The sequence below is a fragment of the Harpia harpyja genome, chromosome 17 (genome assembly GCF_026419915.1).
Source record: "Harpia harpyja isolate bHarHar1 chromosome 17, bHarHar1 primary haplotype, whole genome shotgun sequence".
Lineage (NCBI taxonomy): Eukaryota > Metazoa > Chordata > Aves > Accipitriformes > Accipitridae > Harpia > Harpia harpyja.
In genome coordinates, this window is record NC_068956.1 from 10,841,652 (window position 1) to 10,863,152 (window position 21,501).

General features: G+C 40.7%; 1 protein-coding gene across 7 annotated transcripts in view; it reads left to right on the forward strand.

Moving 5' to 3' along the window:
- FAT3 (FAT atypical cadherin 3) overlaps positions 1-6,803 on the forward strand; it is a 422,176-nt gene extending 415,373 nt beyond the window's left edge. For 6 of the 7 annotated variants that reach the window (XM_052812647.1, XM_052812651.1, XM_052812648.1 and 3 more), the window contains one exon: positions 162-6,803. In XM_052812647.1, the coding sequence (XP_052668607.1) occupies positions 162-781 (620 nt within the window). In that variant the 3' untranslated portion in view covers positions 782-6,803. The remainder of the gene's footprint in view (positions 1-161) is intronic. The other variant, XM_052812654.1, reaches the window with a different exon arrangement.
- Positions 6,804-21,501: the final 14,698 nt, after the last annotated feature.

The following is a 21,501-nucleotide window of genomic DNA, read 5'->3' on the forward strand; positions in this document are numbered from 1 at the left end:
GCCCCTCCGGTCAGAGCATGGCTGACCTGTGTCGATGGCCTGTGGCGCATGCTGCGATGCGAACGTGCTGTGAGGACTCAGAGGCGAGTGCATGCAGGACGCTTCGTTCTCCTTAGCGGCCCCATCCTAACGGAGCACTGTGGTTCTCTTTCCCGCTGCAGCGTATCATTGGGATACCTCTGACTGGATGCCAAGTGCTCGCTTGTCTGACATTGAGGAAGTGCCCAATTTTGAGACGGCAGATGGAGGCTCGGCTCATCACGGCAGTACCAGAGAGCTGGAAACAGATTACTACCTTGGTGGCTACGACATTGACAGCGACTACCCTCCCCCTCATGAAGAGGAGTTTTTAAGCCAGGACCAGTTACCGCCTCCTCTTCCAGAGGATTATCCGGACCAATATGAAACCCTCCCGCCCTCGCAGCCGGTCTCAATGGCAAGTACGCTCAGCCCCGATTGCAGGCGACGGCCGCACTTCCACCCTAGCCAATACCTCCCTCCTCACCAGTTCCCCAATGAGACGGACACCACGGGGTCTCAGACTGGGAACGAATTTAGTACTTTTGCTGTTGGCCCAAGCCAGAACACAGAAAACGTTACTGCAGGTAAGATGCCCTTATCCTTGCACAACTCTCTAGATGCCTCCTCCTCTGACGTCTCAGCCAGCTGCGGCTTTGATGACTCCGAAGTAGCCATGAGTGACTATGAAAGCGTGGAGGAACTCAACCTAGAAAATGTTCACATTCCATTTGTGGAGACCCAGCATCAGACACAAGTGTAAAGGAAGCTCCTTCTTCTTCTTCTTCTTCTTCTTCCTCCTCTTCTTCTCTCTTTTTTTTTTTTTTTTGTCATTTGGTCAAATTAATAGTATAAATATTGAGAAGAAATTTTGCTGAAGGTGTATCTATATATATTGGGCAAGGCAAAAATACAGTATAACCCATTATTAACTTGTTCAGAAATGATACTGTATGTGCAGACACGAAGAGACCAATTGTGCTAAGTATTATACATCACAAAATTGTTACAGACAATCTGGAGAGTATGTACCTTCTATTTATTACCAAGAGTAAAACTCAGCTTTTGAGCCAGGGGGAAACAATAATTGCTAAATAATTTCTTTCTCTTCCCCAAAGTTTGATTTTTCTTTTTTTTTTTTTTGTATTGTATTATTAAAAGTGTTACAGTGTTATGGTGTCCCCACAGTATTAAGGAACTGGTATGGATCATTCCAAGATGTACTGTTGCATGAAGTTTTATGTCAGTGAAAGAGTGAAAGCAATTGATCGCTGAGGCTGCTGTGTACAACACGTCAGATGGCTGAAAAAACAGCATTTACAAATTGACCTATCAAAAACAAGTGACCAGTCAATTGCCCATAAATATTTATCTATGCTTTTGTTTGTTACATAGCATTTCATTCTACTTTGTGTGCATATAGAGCAACATCTATACAGTGTATATTTACTCCAAATTGGCCTGCTTTGGTTGCCATTTTTTAAAACCTGATGTCAGGTGCGTGTGCATAACTTCAGCTGTGAGGACTTCTAGAAATGTCAAAGTTTGGCTCAGTAGTGGCCCAGTTTTGCCCCAGCTGCACAGCCTCCCTTGACTTCTGTATGCAATGTGAACATGTATCTGGAGACTTTGGGAAAGCTAACTATCTACAAAGCGCTGCTGGTTTTTTTGAAATTCCTTGCTTGGGCAATCACCTCTTTAACAGCAGTCATCACGCTACGATTATTGCAGTAAAATTAGTTGCAATTAAGTTGCATATAACGCTGCTGTAACCTCAAATCGTTACCGTAATGTCATTTGGCAAATATCCATCCGTAGAGTTTACGGGATGAGTTCTCAGCTGCTGTAAACTGACTCAGTCGGTGGAACTGCACGGATGGGCTGCGGCCAAAGATCTGGCCTTAGATTTTCCGCTGGATATGTGATTTCATAGGATTTGAGGACTTCCAAAGGTTGTTGGCAGACTTCAGAATATTGTTGTGGGATGAGGAAAACCACGGCATCTGTATGCTTTTATGCTTCTCTCAGCCTGATTGGAGTAAATGGCCTTTCACACTGACTTGGCCTGAGCAGCTAAGTGCAATATGGAAATATGGGATTTTCAGTCAATGTATTAAAGCAGAATATACATACCTGTTGCTCAGTGCTATGAAAATGTTTTTACCACTGCATTTTACAGCATCTGTATACCTTATAGAATGAATGTGAGTCTGCAGTCTGCATTACTGCTGGGGTTTCATCCATTCCTTCCATGGCATAATTCAGTCATTCTGAAAAGCTATTGAGTACATAAATTGTTGTTATAGATGAACAGATTCATTCACAGGTTTCCTCTGCTGCTTTCCATGTCCTGTCTTTTGGTCAAACATCTTAACTGGATAGTTTCAGCAGTTGTATTCCAGGGCATGTTCTTGACTGACTTGAGTTTCACCCAAAATTAAATTGTGGGCCATTTCTTGACATGCAGGAAGTGTTTACTCAGAAATTGCCACCAACACAAAGAAATTCTTCATAGAATGTAATTTAAATAATTGCAGCTTGTAACACTTTTAATAAAACAGGATTTCTAAAATTCTTGGCGTAGGTACAATATGTTGCTGCTTCCCTCCAATAGCTCATATAGCTGTAAAAGATTGGTGTAGATATTTTCTTTGGGATTGTGCAGCAATTCTTCACTAGAAAACAGCTCATTATACAGGTACATGAATAAATTGAGTGAACTTCTAGAAAGAATGTACTGCACATACAAGTATTATCAAGTACTTGTCTGCAAATAGTTCCTGTCCATCGAATTTATGAATGTCACTTTGTCTTCTCAAAGTAAACATGCTTCTGTAACAGTGATATATTCTGAATGTGCTCATGGTATGTTTCAATCCTTTTTCCCTGCTACTATCCCTGTGTTTTCAAGAAAAAACAATGGAAATTTGTATTGCGATTGCAAGGAACTGAGGGATTTGCCAATAAGCCATGAAATGGTTTGGCAAGCCTAGAGGCACAGTTAGAGGATGACTTGCATTGTTCATGAAGTCTATGTTGCAGGAAAGCAGATGCAATTATATTGATGTCTCTTCAAGAGTAGGAACATCTGAGTTTGAAAAACATAGCTGCAAATTTAGCTGCACTTTTAAAGTTGGTATGACTTTCTGAGATTGTAATGCTCTCTTAGCATCGGGCTGCAGTTTACATGAGGTTTGCTCCTACCTAGTTTTGGTGTGAGACATTTTCCTCCATTATGTAATTAGTTCTTTTTGAGCCCCCACCTAGTTATGAAGTGTACTTGTCATCTGTTTCCTGTAGTGAAAATTCTTGAGTAAGCCTGAGACACCAAAACCAAAACTTTACTGGGACATATCAAAAGTGTCGCGAGGGAGAATATGATGGGAGCCTAGCAGTTGCCATACAAAAAAAAAAAAAAAAAAAAAAAAAAAGATCAATGTTTCTTACCAAGCTTGTTGCCTCAGTAATATCTTGTTGGTAGTGAGTTTTACTAGTAAAATATGCATAAATACAATGTATAGTACTTTTTCTGTTTTGATGTTGTTGCCATTTCATTTCACTGAACGCCTACTTATTAAAGTGCTGTTGGGAAGGTGCCAAGGATCACCCTTTCAACCTTCTCTGTCCCACTCATGATTTCTATACCTCAGTATCTCCTCCCCTCCAAATCGAATAGGCCTAATCCATCTTCAAACAGATGCCCCTCTGTGAATATTGGTACTTCTGTGGCCTTTATGTTTTGTTCTGGCTCTTTTTGATAATGATAAGACCCAAATGCAGATCTCAAGGTGAAATACCTCTTAGGGAGTAAGATTTTCATATTAACATCACTTTTGTTAATCCAAACCATTTTATTTTCTTTTTAATTACTGCTCTACATGGACAAGCTATAATCTTCTAACCTGGAAGTTAACACCACATTCATAACCTAATGTAAGAATTAGTGTTTGTATTATTCCATCCAATAGATATTTCTTTTTCTGCCACATGATGATTTTTATATTGCTGCTGCTGTCATTGCCAGGTCCCTGGTTCTGTCAGAGCTTCCCCTCACATCTCTGCTAATCCTGTGTGTCTGTATTTCAATTCACGTTCCTGTAGATGGCTCCACTACACGGTATTTTCTTTTGGAATCATCTGTAGGAAAGGTTTCATAGACTTAATAAAGTACTTTTGAGTATCAGTGGATTATAACTCTTAGGATCAAGACAGTCTTTGCATTTGTAAAGAAACAACAAAAGAAATAAGCAACTTGTTAAAATGCAAATATATGCTTGTATCAGAAATCACTGACTTTGCCAGGGGTGTATGATTCTGAGTAAAAGGGTGCTTGATCTCTGCGTTTTGATCAGGTTGAGAATGTCATGCACATTGACAGCCTTTTTGATAACTCTGGCAACGGAAAGAGCCTTAAAGTGACTGACAACATAATTTATGCTGCCAATACCACATTAAGTGGCCTTGTGCAAAAGGAAAAATTAGGCTTATGTACCTTTCTTAAATATGTTAATTATTTTGCCTTTGTATTATAAACATCCTAAAAAAAAAAAAAAAAAGGGCAAAAAACCCCCACAGAACCAGAGATACTGGATATGATTGCTGTCCTGAGCCAGTATCTTATAGCAGGGCAAAGGGCCAAAGGTGGCACCAAGGAGCTGCAGAATCACATCCCTCCAATGGGGCCAAATGGACAGCCCCACTAGAAGACCACTGTAAAGTTGCCTTCCTATAGGACCCAGCATATGGAGGCAACCAGGAGGATGTTGCAATGCAGAGATTCATTACAGAACTGTGATTTCCAGTCAATCAAGCTATTTTCCTAAGGCTCAGTGATGTCTTTGGTCCTGAATTATTCCATGGGTTTCTTTAACCTATAGTTGCAGTAAAAGGCTGGAAGGAGTCAAAGGCTTGTCACTGGCACTGTTTTCCTGAAGTCAGAAAGTTGTGTGCTCCATCTCTCAAGCGGGCTCTCCCTCTCTACGTGTCCCATAGACAAGTTAAATTTTGGTCCTCCAATTTTTTTTTCTCCTATTCTCTAAATTCTCTAGTGTAGTCTGAAGTAGTGCTAGCCTTGATGTATTGGTACCCTCTCCAGTCAGAAACTCCAAGTGGGTGCAGCAAAGTGAAAAAATGCATGCCACTGAAGTGTTGATGAATGGGGACACAGCAGCCTGTTGTCTCCGTGAGCCAGGCAGGTGGTAAACTTTGAGAATATGACATAAAAAATGTTGCTCTTGGCTCATTATAAATTCCATTGTAAAGAGAAATGTGGGCTGGACAGGACAAATGGTTAAGAACACAGCTTTACTCCTCATTGAGCTTCTGCTTGAAAAAGCTAAATGGATGCTATAGTGTATCCTTATAGCCGATAATAATTGCAGTCATGGAAGAAAGGGTTGAAGGTGCTCTGATCCAGTTCTGCTAAGCTTCATTTGAAAAGAAGCATCCTTAATAGTGGAGAAAACCAGCTATTTAAAACAAGTAGTGAAAGTACATCTGTGCTTTGTTGGTATTTTTTGGAGCTATTCACTGAGTAATAATGGACATTTCATAGGTTTCCAACGAGAGCGCTACATCTTCAGGTTCATTCTCTGATGGTTTACCATCATTTACCATGCAGTAAAACTGTGCTTTTTGCCTGTTTGCATCTCTATTCCTCTCAATACACCAAACTGTGGTTTGAGCCTTAGAAATTTAGGCTATTGCCCATTATCCATGGCTTTTAGCCTGTGTTTCATAAACATGACATTTAACATCTCCATTATCAGAAGGGCCATTCAGTTAGTAAATTAGCTGCATCATCCAAGGGATGGGTGGATGGGGAGGAAATGAAATTAAATTCATTTCTTTATGTAATAATGAAAAGCAATAATTGCAAATATGTTGTATTACACAAAGGCCATAAGTAATCTTTACCAGTGTTAAGAGTGCACTTGAACTGTATTATGGAAAGAGATTGGAGCCCTCAGAACTGTAGCATTCTTCTGTCATAGGAATACCTGAATCGCTATTATTTAACAATGCAATGAGCCCATACTGCCGCTTTTCAGGAGGTGACAAAGATGTTTAGGAGTGAAAGCAGTTCTCTTTAAAGCACTGTATCAGAAAAGATTGTCTTGTAAATTTTACCTGTCGCAAGCAGGCTGGTTTGTAAAAGATGTATGTTTTGGTGTTTAAAAAGAAGTTTATAAAATAATGTATATAATGGTTTCAAATTACCAGGCTTTTGTAGATATTTGATGCCAATCAGGTTGCTTTAATTTTTTTTGTTTGTTCGTTTGTTTGATATAATTCTAAAGAGTCATCAAAGTTGGTTTAAACTTTTAAGGTAACAGCAAAAAACAAAAAAGTTTTAGATTTGAAAACTTTTTAATCATTTCAAAATGTACTGTAACTTTCCTTTGGGTTCAGCTCTTTTTGTTTAACTTTTTTCTGTTTTTAAGAAGATGTTTTTTATTGACTTTTTTTAAATGAATGTGTTTTGCACAAAAATATAGAGATATGATTTTTATGCCATTTCAAGTAGGTATTAAGAGATGTCATTTCTCCAATGACAACAAATTCAACCTTATGCAAAAGGGAAGGTTTATCACATTGAGTGGGTATAGTCCTTCATCCGAAAATTAATTGTTCCTTCATAATTGCTGTTGGCAGTATTGTCTTGTGTTCTTTTGCTATAAAAACAAAACAACAACAAAAAAAAAGTGTACAGGTTTGTAACTGCCAAAATTTGCTAAAGTTGATGGTTAAAACAAGTTTTCCAAGTAAACAAAAAGAAAAGCCCAGCTGTGTTGACTATTTCTTGATTTTTCTCCTACTTTCAAAGGAGGGAACAAGATAAGACATACCAGTTCTGCAAGGAATGTAGTGTTTCATTGCCTCTCTGTGCACAGGATTGCAGAAAATGCTACTTTTTTGGACTCTTCAAATTCATTTCATTATTACATGGCAATTCCTCCATAGGCACCCCTAGTCACACTGCAGAGCTCTCTTGCCAAGAGTTGCTTAGCTGGTGTGTGTACTCTAAGGCAGTTACCTAATTAAATCCACATCCTCAAGTGATGCAAAAGGCATCATCACATCATGTAGCCATCTAGACAGTGAGCTCCATCGACTGAGACAATTTCAGGGGACAATCCAGCTGTCCTGGATTAGCTGCTTAGCAGGGGTACAAGGGACAGGAGTGTAAAGCAGCAGCCTGCTCCGCAGTGCAGCAGGACAGATTTGCCTCCTGCCACGGGAATCTCTATCCTCCAGCATCGTGGCACTGGCAGCTGGGACAAATTCAAGTGGGAATTCTCAGGTGTGGAAGCACTGCCCCAGAAAAGAGCTGTCATTGTGCTAGGCATGATACTCGGGCTGCTCGGGGGGTTGCATTCAGGGATACCCCATTTACTTCTCCTTCATCACATATGTTCAACTCCACAGCCCAAGCTACCCCAGCTGGGCTGGACTGAAGCATGGCTAGCCCAGCTGCAATGTAGGAAGAAGGGGAGATGTTGCTTCCAGAGCTCTTTGACCGCCCTGCCATGACACAGCCAGGAGCATGCTTCGTGCTGCTGGGGAGGAGGGATGCTGCCTGCAGCACGGTACCCCATTAAAACATGTAGGACTCAGAGCAGCGTTTCAACCAAGCCTGCCAGCCAGTGCACAAATACCCTTTGTCAACATTCTTGAAACAGAATTTTAAGCTATGGAAAGGCAAAATATCAAGTCAACATTAGAAGTCTCTCTTCCCTCAAGAATACCTAAGTTTTTGTCCTAGAATAGATGAGTCCCTTACTTTAGCCAGTTTCCTATTTAATTTTCTATTTCTATATTCCCTGCTTGTAGAGGAGCTCTTCTTCTTTTCCACCTTTCCCAATAGATTTTGACACAATCTCAGGGAAATATTTGTGGCAGCAGAAGTAGCACGACAGTTCAGTAAGGCTAACTGTTACAGTGAGATGGAGCAGAGCATTTTACGAGGAAGACTAGTTTGGAGAACATTAAAAACTAAATGATGTAAAATTCTTGCCTCTGTTTAATGTCCAAAGCTAGACATAGGGAATGACATCAATATTTCTTTTAGGATGGAAAAGATGAGAATCGAGATGGCAAACAGGTCAAAACATATGTAAGCGTCTTATCAAAATGGAACCACCACCACTGGTTGTCCCCTTAACTTGGGCCAAAAATAAGCTATTTCTTCCTTCCAAGTGTTATAGTAACAGATTGTGTAAACTTGCAGCATATCTAGTCCAACAGGGTGGAAACCGCCTCCTCCCCATTAACACTGCAGTGCTGCCAGCGCATAAAGTCAAAGAGCAGCAGAAGCCGTTGTGGTCTAAAACTAAGGGGGTAACATCGAATGAGAGAAAATGAAAAGGAGCAGACACTAAAGTGACAGCTCTAGTGATTTCAGTGGATCTGGAGTTTTTCACACAGAAGCTTTTCCTATATTTCTACAGAAACATCTGTAATGCAAAACAACAGGAAAATCGGTGTTAGGTGGCTGGCTGTGACATTTCCAGCCTTTAAGAAAAACCTGGAAGGCTCCTACAGTATCCTAGGGATCAGTCAGCTGGATGTGAAAAGAAGGAGACAGTCCTTCCTATCTGCAAACTTACTGAGCATCTCCATTTTCAGATCAAAGACAGACATTTCCCTGCTGGTAACACCTTCCCTGCTTCCACTTTTCATCCTGCCTGCCCCCACTCTTATTGTGCAATGGGGTAAAAAGTCAGTGCAATGACTGTGACCTTCTCTCAAGTTCAAAGAAAGCAATTTAGAAACCCCCTACCTCTTCTCAGCCAGCAGTCATACGCCGCAAGGAAGAAAGCCATTTCCAGAAGGCATATCAGCCTGCTGAAGGAAAGGCTCCTGGCAGCGGAGAGAAACATGCATGGTTTCATAGGAGAGGAGGTGAGGAAAATGTAACAGCAGGTGAATGTCAACTTCTTTCTCTCTTAGTTTAACTCATTCAGATCAAGTTCTCCCCAGCAATAATAAGGGTCTTTCTATACATATATTTAGCTCATATCCCCACTTGAACTTGCTTTTTGAGGCTTCCAGAGACTACTTAAATTTCTTCCTTCCAACACATGAAACCCTCATGCCCCTGGTTCTGGGGTGGAGGAGAGGTCACCTAGTAGGGCTCCTTGTAGGACTCAATAAGCCAGACACATAAAGATGTGGTGACCAGCCCTGGCAGGGAAAACCACTGTGAGGTATGGCCAGGGACGATCAAATGGAAGCCAGTTAAGGGAGCCTTAATTCACAGGCCTGTGAATTGTTAAGTCCACTGCCAGTTTGATACGACTTTTAGCTTCCAGCGCCTTTGGAATAACTTTCTACAGCACACCTAGCCTGAGCTCCCACTAAAGCCAACAGACAGCCACAGGCATCTCCCGCAGGAGATGTACTTTACAAGCTAGGGGTAAATCCACCAAGCTCTGTGGACACAGCTACTCTGAAGCTATTGCCTGATGAAGAAAGAAGGTACAAAGAACCAGCTGCACAGAAGCTAATTCCAGCTGTCCCACTTGGCTAGTTCTTGGCTTGCTCAGATACATGAATTGCTCTCAAGGGAAAAATGCTGCTGTAAACTGGCCAAGCAGAGAAAGCAGCTGCCTGCTGCAACCTACTGAGCAGTTATGTGGGAGTGTTTGCAAGGTCATTTATATGGCAAATAAAAAAGAGAAGCTGTGAAGAGAAACTATTTTTTTCAAGTCACTAAGGGATTTATTTTATTTAAAATAACATAGAAAATTGAATGCATTAATTACTGTTAACAATGTCATAAGGTGATCATATCTTTACAAAACAACGTGTGAGGATTTAAGCAGCACAAGTAATTCAGCCTTAATACACATAAAAGGTGATGTGCTCATTTTAAGTCCGTTACATCACTCCTGTTGTCTTCGGTAACTTCACGGAGTCTCCCTGAGGATGGGATGTTTGTAACCCAGCAGTTGGGGCATTACCACTGCCTAAATAGAAGCAGGAAGGATTTCTCCCGGAAACTGTTTGTTAGGGAAACTTAAATATGCTACTTAAAGTTAGGTGTGAATTGACAGGTTGTAAGGAGACCAAGTTCCTGTCATTCTCCATCCCACTTAGAGCAAAGCAGGGTTAGCAGCTCCTGTGCACCTTGTGGTCAAATATTAATACAAATGGAGTACTGGGGCTGCTGCCTGCAGGGCTTCCAGTGCAAAACTGTGTGCCTTGTGTTTCCTTCCCAGCAAAGACCGAAATACAGTCATGGGGCAGGATTCCTGTCATCTACCTTCAGATATCTACAGTGGCAGTGCCTCCTTTTGAGCCAGTCATCTTTGGCTTCTTTATATTCAGTAAAGGGATCTAGGATGCAAAGTCATCTAACCTGTTGTTAATATCTGCTTTAGAAGGACACCAGCTGAAGAGATTATTTGTCTTCAGTGACCATTAGGGATTCCGGATGATAATCTCAGCCATGAACTTCTATTTGGATCCTATGGATTCCACTTCCAGTGCATAATTTGCTATTGGCAATTGTTTCATGTAATTGTTTTAAGTATATTTACTCCTACAAGAGCGAGAGATTAGCAAACTGGAATATATGACATATGGGAAGAATTTAAGGGACCCAACTTACTTTGTTCTCTAATTCTATCTATTTCTGTGCTTTCTGTCCTAAGAAATAAAATATGTTTTCTATTCTACTGAAATTCCTCCATTGCCATGTATAAATATTATTTGCCTTTCATGAATTACTGTAAACATAAATCTTATTTAGTAGGTCCTCAGGAAAATTACCTTGTATTATCTCTGCTTACTGTTCAGTTTTCATAGTACTAATTAATGCAAACCTCAAACCCATGTTACTCTATGAAAAAAAAGTTACTCCTAAAGCAAGGAGACAATGATCTGATTAAGGCCTGTTTTCCATTTTGAAGGTTTGCCAACAGATGCTGTCTTACTAGCTGCTGTTGAATGCATCCACACATAGCCAGAAGTAACCAGCAATACTCAAACTGTACATCAGCGGAGCTGGTGAGTGAGGCAGGGGGACCTGCTCAGCACTCAGGGTTAGTCAGGTTGACCAGAAACCCACTTTTTCCTCCCTCCCTCTCTTAAAAACCTGGAAGTGTTTAGGAATGTTGCTTTCTCCACTGGCCTACAGTTGTGAAGCAAGTAGTATGAGTTCCTGGACAGACATTCACTACATAAATCTCATGTTTCCAGAGCAGGAAAAGAGCTGGATTTCCTCCACCTGTGAGTAAAGGGTCTACACAAACCTAAACTAGTGTAACTGCAAGAAGTGGGATGCTTATGTACTCACAGAGCTGATGCTACTATTCTGATAAGAAGCAGTGGAGATCTTGGATCAAGAGGTCTAAGTCAGCATACTAGATCCTAAGCTGTGAAGAGTCTAGGTCAAAGAACAGAAAGTCTGGAGGCAGCCAAGAAAGCATACCTTTTTTACATGAAAATCTACTGGCCATACTCGTAATTTCCATAATCATCTCCTATTAGCTAAAATGGGTGAATTCTGGTATGACAAAAGGATGTGAGCTTACCCTGCCCCCCCAGGGATGCAGGATTTCTTCAGAACATGGCAGAGCCAGGGGTACCAGGAGGACAGCAGTGCTGCAAGACTGCAGGAAAATACAACACTGTAATACTGCTAAGTGCCAGGCTTTGTCTGTGCTATATAGCCCTCTCATTTTGGAAAATGGCATCATTTTTTCCTAGGCCACAGGTAAGCTAGTTTAATCTTTCGATTATTATTATTCAGTGATAATTTGGGGCCATTTAATGAAAAAGTGACTTGTAAGTAATAGCAAACTGAAATAAGTTCACGAGAACATAATCATTCGCCTTTAAAAGCACCTGAAACCCTGGTCAGCTGGAGTGTTGGATACTGCAGTTTGGTCACCGTCTTCAAAGAAAGGTTCACCACTGCACTTCAGCCTCTGTCCCCCCGTCAGGTCACTCCCTTGGGCTGCTAGGTGTGGGGGCAGCGCTCCCCAAATGAGAGTCCAGAGAACATGGAGACCTGCACTGCTCCAGCTGGTGATACTAAAGAGATTGTCATATTCAAAGCAGTCTCTGCTTAAGGAATTTAATTTAATTTAATTCATTGCTAGATAACAACAACTTTTGATTATTGATTCAGGTAACAAGGTAAAAAAGAAGAGAAAAACATAGCCAATTGAAAGTAAGCTAGGGAAACATCTCTTTCACAAGTTGCAGTCCCTCAGGGGTGTCCCTGCCCTCATGTAGGTGGCCCGTGGCCACAGGTCCTCAGGGGTGTCCGTACCCCAGCATGGGTCACTCACAGCTGCAGTCCCCTCAGAGGTACCTTCTCTGGCATGGAGCACTTCTTTCCAAGAGCCTCTCCAGCCACGTCCCCAACAACATCTCCTTCCACATGTTTCCTCATGTGTCTCTTCCCATGTGTTTTAACCCCTGCAGCTGACGTTTTTCCTTAAATATGTTTGAGCATGAGGCTTTGGCACCTGATTAGTTGTCTGCATCATCTTCAGAGCTGAATGCCAGCACAGCGCAGCCCCTGACCTCCTTCCACACAGACCACCCCTGAACCTCCGTGCCACCGAAACCCTGCAATTTATGCCCAACACAATGCCCTCATTTCATTGCCTGCTCTCTTGCTCCCCTCCATGCAGACACTGTCTTAGCCGCAGTGCCAATCCTTAGCAGCTCCTCTTGCCCCTTCCCCTGAGATCCTTGTAATTTCTTCTATTTACCATGATAAGAAAGCTTCTCATTATCATCTGCAACAATTGCCATCTATTGTCTTAAATGCGTGGTTAAGAGACAGGCCAGGCTACCACTGAGTCATCTGCCACGTCTTGCCACAGCTTTTACTGCCCTAAAAAGTGCTGTGCTGCTTCTGAGCAAAGTTTCTGAGACCTCACCAGTCTGGCGAGTAACCTGGCACCTCTGGTACCAACAACAGCTCTTTCCTTCAGGCTGAGCTTAGCAAAACTCTGCCTGAGCTTCTGTGGTTAGTTCCGTTAGGTTGTGCTGGGCTCTGATAACCCCAAGGCATACTGTCCCTTTTCTGCCTGGTAAATCCTTAAAGGAAATTAGGTATTTTGTTGTCCTGTGCCGCCACTGTAAGTATCTCTTCCTTGAAAACTACAACCTCAATAACCGCCTAGGTTTACTCCAACCCAAAAGATGTTGTATCAAACTATTATTAGCCTTACTGTTGAGAAGATACTAGAATGAAATGGCAGAATACGTAGTCCTTTGTAGACTATAGACCTGTGCAGTGTTACTGAGTCCAATTATCATTACACTGTATGTTTCAACATAGAGGAAGTAAATGCCCTTTGACTATTTTGTCTTTAAGGGTTGGGTGGTTCAATCTCTGTCTAAAGTAATTGACTATTGACTAGATCACCACCAACTATAATCGGAGTTTAGACACCTGGCTGTCCCACAGACACCTACGTTTAAATATGATTATGGTGGGATTCAGTTACTTACATATAGTGCTCTAGTGTCATTTCAGATGACAGTTATCCCACCTAGTCAACTAATGGCAAGTAATGTGTGCAAAGCTGGAGCTCAACATGATTGAGGTCTCAGCTAAAAGCCATGGAAACGCAGATATGCCCAGCATTTAGGGCTGAATGAGACTGCAGAGGCTGACATAATTGGGTGAAAAAATACTAGCACTATAAGAAAAAAGAAACTTACAGAAGTTCTTCTTAAATAGCTTAAATGTCACACTGGTAAAGGAAAAAACTGTGAGTCATCATCCAGTAGACACATTTCCAGAAGGGCATAGAAAGGCTCTCTTCTTGGCCCAATCTCATCCATAAAAATGATCTGGAAATGTATAAAAGTCTTTGCTTGTATAAATAATAGATGGTACAATGACACAGAGCCATTGTGTGAATGGTAAATAATAATGGAAGCTGGTTCATTATACAGAGCAGGATGGAGCATAGAGCAAACCAGGACCATTTGAGAAGGATGATTTTTTTTTCAATACACAAAGTAATTTATCTCAGACAAGTGAGCATAGATCTCTTCTACGGGATGGAGGAATTGCGAGTTGGTATTGTATGTCAGTAAACTGAACTCAGAAATAGTAGATAATCCTTTGAATAAGCGCTTTAAGTGTGATGGTAGGAGCTTGATCTATGGCTGAGAAGCAATCTTTGCCTGCATAAGACTGGAAATACCAAATGGGAGTAGGTAGATGATATTTCCAGCTTTACTAAGATTCATTCAAGTCCTCACAGTTCAAAAAGGGATGTTGAGAAGCTGCAAAGCATTCAGAAAAGCTGCAAGACTGACCTGAGAGTTGGGATCCAAACTTTACAGTGAAAAAGTACAATTTGGGGCTCTCTATTTATTTAGTAATCAAAAGATCATTAAAAATTACTAGAGAAAACAAAATTTTGTCTATTTCAGACTGGATCTGTAGTAAGGCAGGGAATTAGCCTCTAGAAATTACTTGCTTAGAGCTTGGATTGACCATCACTGGACATTTTTAGATCACTCTGATCTTAAATCTGTCTGTTCTTAAACAAGTCTCCATCTATCTCTCTAAAAGATAAGCTGTGGTTCAGGTAAAAAAGTTACACAACCGACAGTACACCCAGGAAAGTTGTTTGGTCTGTGGTAAACAGAAAGCCAGTCAATGTAGTCAAAATTGATCCCTTCTATTATTAAAAATTTATTCATTCACATAGAGAGGAAATGAAGAGTCTGTGAGATACAAAATTCCCTTTGGTGCCAAGCAGACCCTGTCTGGAGAAACCCCCCAGACTGTGTCTGCCTTGTGAGCACCACTGCAGCACTCCTGCCCGGCTCGGCCAAGGTGTGCAGCTGGGCGCGAGGGCTGCGACACTGCTGAACTTTGCCAGTAACCGTTGAAGGAGAGGGGGGCGATTTACAAGCACTACTTCATCACTTGCAATATTGTTTTCTTATTTCGCCATTCTTTTTTTTCCTTTCTTAAATTGTATTTTTAATCCAGGGATGTTTCATTATATTGACTGCAATATTGAAAGCATAAGACTTCAACAATATGACGCCAAAACACTTTCTGAGGGCATTTAGCATTTGTAAAGGAATTACTCATCATGCACTCTGTAGGAAGAAAGACATTCTCCTCCAAATTGCCAAGGGAGGTGTTTTTTCTTTTTCTTTTTTTTCCTCTCTCTTGTTTGCTCTGGTTTCTTGAGCCAGAGATGTTTTTGACATTAGATCACTGTTTTGACGTGGTTTCTTCACAGGAGTCTAATTTTAGAGGGCAATGGAGTTTATCATGTGAAGGAGAATTACTCATTGCTTACAGGAACAAAGCAAAGGAGAAAAACTTTGAATTGTCAAAAGTACTCACTAGAAGCTCTGAGTCCAAATGTTTTAGATAACAAAAAGGGCTCTGGCATGTTCCCATACACAGTTAGATGAGGAAGGATAATGGCTACACTCTTGGCAGCACAGAAGACAACAGTGTAGGGGCTTTCAGCTAGGTCCTCAAATTAGAATATGTGTCAGAGTGATATGACAACAACATCTTGAGATTTCTTATAGGGAAAACTGTTGCGTCGGGTGTTCCTGCTGCATCCCACAGAACTATTGCGCTAACCACTGTGTAAGCGCTCACAGACACTGCCACAGTCTAACGGACCTCAACAGCAGAAGCCAGTTAATGAATTTTGCATAGGGCTGAATCAAGTTAAGTACATATGTTTTACTGAATTTCAGGGTTATGGCCTCTTGAAAAACTCAGTGTCAATATGGGTTCTCAGGATTTGGAAGAAGATCAGCTACCCATTTAACATGTCTGTGTTGATAAGCACTTGAAGGCTTGCAGATAAACAATGCAGTTACCCATCCTGGTTCTATGATGGGCCTGAGAAACTTAACAAAATCCAAGCTGTGTATTTTAAGTTATGACTTTATAATTGACTGTAACCATGTCAGAATGCCTTAACAAGTTACCATATCTCACCTAACCTTTTAACTATCTTCCAGCATGTTGTCAACACCCCTTTCCAGTTGTGAAGTAATGCACAATATTTTAAAACTCTTACGAAACTGTAGTCAAGTACCTAGTATGTGATAGGCAACGCTGAAATAATATACATTGACTTATTCATCGCAAACTTATCCAGTCCAAACAAAGTCTCCCATGAAATGCTGTTCTGTTGGTTAGCTGCCTTAGTGGCAATCACAAGCGTCCTTCTCCCTGTTGATTTAGGGCCCTTCTGAATTCTCCCCCATGTCATAGAATCATATCAAAGGCCGAAGATGGAGAAACTGTACTCCTACACCTTCATTCCTTATTTGCCAGGAAAGGTGCAAATCATTGAACTGTCATATTTTCCTGCCCTCCTACTTGAAGCACTGAGGAACCGGACAGGCAAACAGCAAGCGTCCACCAGCCAGAGAAGCAGCAAGGCAGAAGTTGTCAGTTCTGTCCAGCACTAAGACATCTCCATGCTTACTTGGGTCTTTTTGCTGTTGCTGTCTCAATATTCTTGTTTCTTTTTTCCTGAAAGGCTGGAACTTGCATCAGTCCCTACTTGAATTGTTGTCCTCTTCCTAACCTTTGCTTTCCTGTCTGGATGAAGAAGCAGAAGAATATATAAACAAAGATGTAGGATGAGATGAAGGGAAAGAATAGCCATGGGAAACCACACTGAGGCTGTGTTTGAAAAGGCAGCTTTAAGTAAAATAAGGTTCAAGAAGGAAACAGTCAAGTTGAAGGAGCTGTTTTCTCTGCAGTATTTTGGCTGGTTGGAGATTCTGACCATGACCTGGGTGAGTCACAGCAGTGGGGGCTGCTGTGTACAAACCAGGGTAGCGATGCTGGCATTGATGTGGGCCCAACGCACAAATGCAAGGCGGCTCACCAGCCAGCTCCCTGTATATGTCCTTTCCTTCACATCGTGCTGCCTGGCTCCCTCCCACATGCCCTCCATCTGTGCAGCTATCCCCCTAACAAACAACCTCTGCACCACCACCTATTGCTGTGTCGTTTCTGTTGCTCACAGCCAGGGGGTTCTTCTTGTCTTCAGACTGGGCTCATGGTGTCAATTACAGCATGGCTTTCTGTCAGGGCAGGATCCAAGGACACCTGCTTTTGTCCTACAAACCATTTTCAAAGCTAAGCTACTTTGATCGCCTAGGCAGAGAGGAGCAAATTGCCTGGGAGCCGCTGCTCTGGACATGATAAGATGGTGCTGTCAGGAGCCAGCGTGCCTGTGGTGGCTGTGATAAGCGGAGGCATTCCTCCTCCCTGTGCTCTTTCTGCCTGAGGAGATCGCGTGGTTTGTTAATCCAGACGTATATGTTGCATCACTTCCTAAAGCACAGGATGGCAATGCCTCTGTTCTGCGAATGTAGCGTAAGCAAAAGCTGGATAACCCTGCGGTGAGGCTGATTATGAAACTGCCGCTAGACATACAGGCTCTTTTCATCTTTTGCTCTCTCCCAATTCCTGACTGTAACATAAAAACTTTACTCCTCAAAGAAGTTAGTTTAGGTTTTTTAACTTTCTCTGATTGCAGATTAGAGTGGCTAAAACACTCTCCTGTGCCCATAGAAACTACCCTGAACCGAAGTGCAACGTGAGCAATAAATAAGCAGCATTTGAAAACGTAACATCTGAATCTGGTTAGAATGTAATTGAATATCACATTGGAGAAGAGAAGCATGGTAGAAATGTTTGTGCATGGCCACAATAGAAATGCAGGAAATTGGCTGTCAGACCGACATGGACTTCATAGCCGTATTGGTAGTGATTTCCTGAAAACCTATGAACATTTTGACTACTTGGACTTTGGATTTTCACTCAGTTAAAATGAACAATTTGTGAGGTCTCTTATTACTGATCATTTTCCTCATTTCCCTTTTTGGATTTCCAGAGTTTTACAATGAAAAACATACCAATATTGGGGGGGGGGGATATATATATGTGAAACAGCAAATATAATGTAATCTTTACTGGGAGGAGGAATTTCTGATAAGTAGCCAAATACTGCTGAGAGGAATAGAAACTCTGATGACAGATGCTGATCACAACAAAAACTTCATTTATTATCTTGACATGTCATCTTGGTGCTCTTAACATCTTTAATCATTGTCAAGCAAGAACAAGAATCCAAAATCACTGAACAGCTGCTTGGTTCTGTTTTTCTTGGTATGGAAAGGAAATCTTTGCTTTTACTCTAACTCCCTGGATAAATACTTTCTTTCATGGGTTTTATTTCATTCTAATCCTCCTGGTGTATATGTGAAAGCAATTGTGTGTATAAATACAGAAAGCAGCTGTAGCCATATTGGATAATAGTCCTGTAATTACTTCTCTGATTTAAAGCCTAATAGTTTATTCCACAACTGTTGTGGTGCGTTTTTATTAATATTGCAATAATTTTGCTGCCCTTTTGCTAAGTTATGAACCATTGTCTCCCAAAATAAATGGAGTACTTACAGTATAAGGGATAATTAGAATTTAGCTCAGTATGGCAATACTTAACTCTCAGTGAACCAAATCAATCTATTTACAACAGGAATTTAGGAACTGGGTTATGCTAAAAGTCTGTGGCTAAGCTGGGGACAGATTCCAGTGCTGACAAATGTATTACTATTCACCATGCTACCCTCAAAATGAAAAACAAGTTTTGAGTTTTTTAATTCCACTTGCAAAAAAAACCCCTATTGTTTTAAGATTAAATATGCTAGGGGAAAAAAAAGAAGTCTGAATCCATTTAGGGACCGTATTGCCTGGGGTTTTGCCTACGTGTGTAAGAAAGACTGTAGAAAAGGCCATAATACGTCAGGTAAAAGGTCCATCTGGACTCAGAAGCTGTGTGAGGACTTGGAACACCTATGGAAACCTCAGTGCATGGATGCCTGCTCCACTTCTGAAGTCCACGCAAGGCTAATACACAGCGATCTCTGGCTGCTGTACCCAGACCATAGGTATCTCCAGAAAGACATAACCTGTGTCCAGCATCTGCAAAAGAGCAATAATTCTTGGGGGCAGAGAGGTGCGGTGTGGGGGAGAAAAGAAACCCTCAGTGGCAATAAACGGGTGCCCAGGGAAGGGCAACAACAGGATGAGCACGTATGACACTTCCCAATAGCAGTCTTGGCCTTCAGCTATGTTCTTCTCAGGAGACGTCCTTAGCTGGCTGTGCTTTGTGCATTTGGTAACCCTCAATAGGGTTATAGCTATTTCCCTGTATTATCTTTACAGAGGCAACACCGGTATATGAATACTGGTGTCACTTTGTGTTGTCTCTGATGCATGTGCTCATTCACTTTATCCTTCTGGGTTAAATTCTTCCATCACAGAAACATTTGAACACTGAAAATTTGGAAGGCCTTAGCTTTTGCTTCTCGGTGTAATATAAACAAAGTACTAAGAGGAACATGGATTAAAACTGAAGTTCCTTTGTGCCACTTTATTGAAAGCCTGCAAACTGAATCATAGGGTAAAACTACTCATTTAATTGGGGCTTTAAAACAACTTAGGTTTCTTGAAGTGATTTCTCATGGCCCCAGGTCAATAAGTGAAATTTTACTTCCTGTAAAGGTAAACACATTTATGGATGGGCCAGGATTGTCTGATTGTGAATTGATATCTGAATTTCCTAGAATTTTCCCAAGGGTTCCAACAGTTACACATTTGCTGCACTTCTAACTAATAAGCTTATTGCTTTAGTTAATAACAATACCTGGGGAATGGAAGGCAGCAACTGTGATGCCAAATTTTATGGATAGCTCGAGGTAACTACAGACCAGGAAGACTGACCACTGCACTAAGCAAATAACTGGAAACAATGACGGAGAAAAGAATTAGAGGAGAGTTAGCACTGATTTGTTTGATAGAAGTAATCTCTCACAAATCTACTTCAGTTCTTTGGAGAAGTCAATGAGTGTGCCTAGGGTCTTTAAAAAGTTTTCAATATGGTCCTGCAAAAAAAAAAAAAAAAAAAATCACCAAAGAAATTAAGCTGATGTGCAAAACCAGACATCCCTCTGGGCAAAAATGTCGTTAAAACATCAGAAATAAAAGTTGAGAAGAGCTCATGTGTTTTAATATCTCAGAGGGTTAAAAAGATAATTTCAGAAGGATCTGTACTAGAATATGGGCAGTTCAATATATTCATAAATTAGTCACAAAAATGATGCACCAAAGTGTGCAAATAATATAAAATTATTCAGATAGTCAAAATTAAAGCTGACTGCAAACAGTTGCAGAAGGTTATCACAATTCTGGGTGACTGCATGATAAAATGTCAGATGAAATTTTATGTTGATAAATGCCAGGTACTGCACATTACAAAAAATAGCTCTATTTGTATAGTGGGTTCTAGTGATGTATTTTTATTCAGAAAAGAAATCTAGGAGTCATTGTGAACAGTCATTGTGAAAATGAGGTTTCCTCTGAAAACATCAACTTAGTGCTTAGAAGTTGTTCAAAAACAATTCTTATTAGGAATTATTAGGAAAGCAATTGAAAATACAGGTAAAAAATATACTTCTGTCTAAATCTGTAAAGCACCCTTATCTTCAATTCTGTGTATTTTTCTGGTCTTCCATCTCACATAGGACATAGCTGAACTGCCAGAAAGTGCAGAAAAGGACAGCAATAGATAGCAATAGAGGTATTCTACCATACAGGAAGATAATGTATATTAAAATATTTCATCTTAGAAAGAAATAGCACAATGTTTTATGATAAAGACCTATAAACACTTGAAACATTGAACATTTGTACAGAGAACATGCCTAGGAAACAATCATTCACTGCTCTTTCTAATGCAGAATTAGAGGGACCCAATGAAATTATTAAGCAATGATTTTGAAACAAATTGAGTGCAGTAATTTTTTTACATATAGTTAACTTGTGAAACTTTTTGCTTAAATAGTTATGGAGTCCAAAACATAAATGGAGCTTATAATAGGAACAGAATCATATTAATTTTAAAAAGCAAATGTTTCATAGATCCCTTGATGGCTATTAAATGAAATTGTTTGAATGAAAACTGGTTCAGATATTTCCTAGAAGACTTCCCCAGCCCTCTCCAGTAGTAAGGACCACTACGTACTGGGAGTTATCCTATTTCTTATATTCTTTCTCTAAGCATCTTGTACTAGTCACCATCATAGACAGAACATGTGGGTTGTTAGTGTCATCCTGTGTTCTTACATTCATAATTTAATACGCTATGGAACAAAAAACCCAGTGCTCCCTTATAATGTGAGTTGGCAGTATTAACTTAATTTGTATCAATTTCTCTTCAAGAAGTACCTGCTTTTTGGTTTAGCTAAGTGATCTGACTTCAGGTAGCCTTCTGTCAGATGACATTTCTCTTGCACAAGATCAGTTACATTACCACAGCTGAAATCACAACTCTATTTTTTTAACCATGCTTTTTGAATTTGTAGCAGATATGCTCAGTGTTCAACTAAGTGTTTCAAGATTTTGAATAACTGTCTTGCTGATCAGGTCTGATC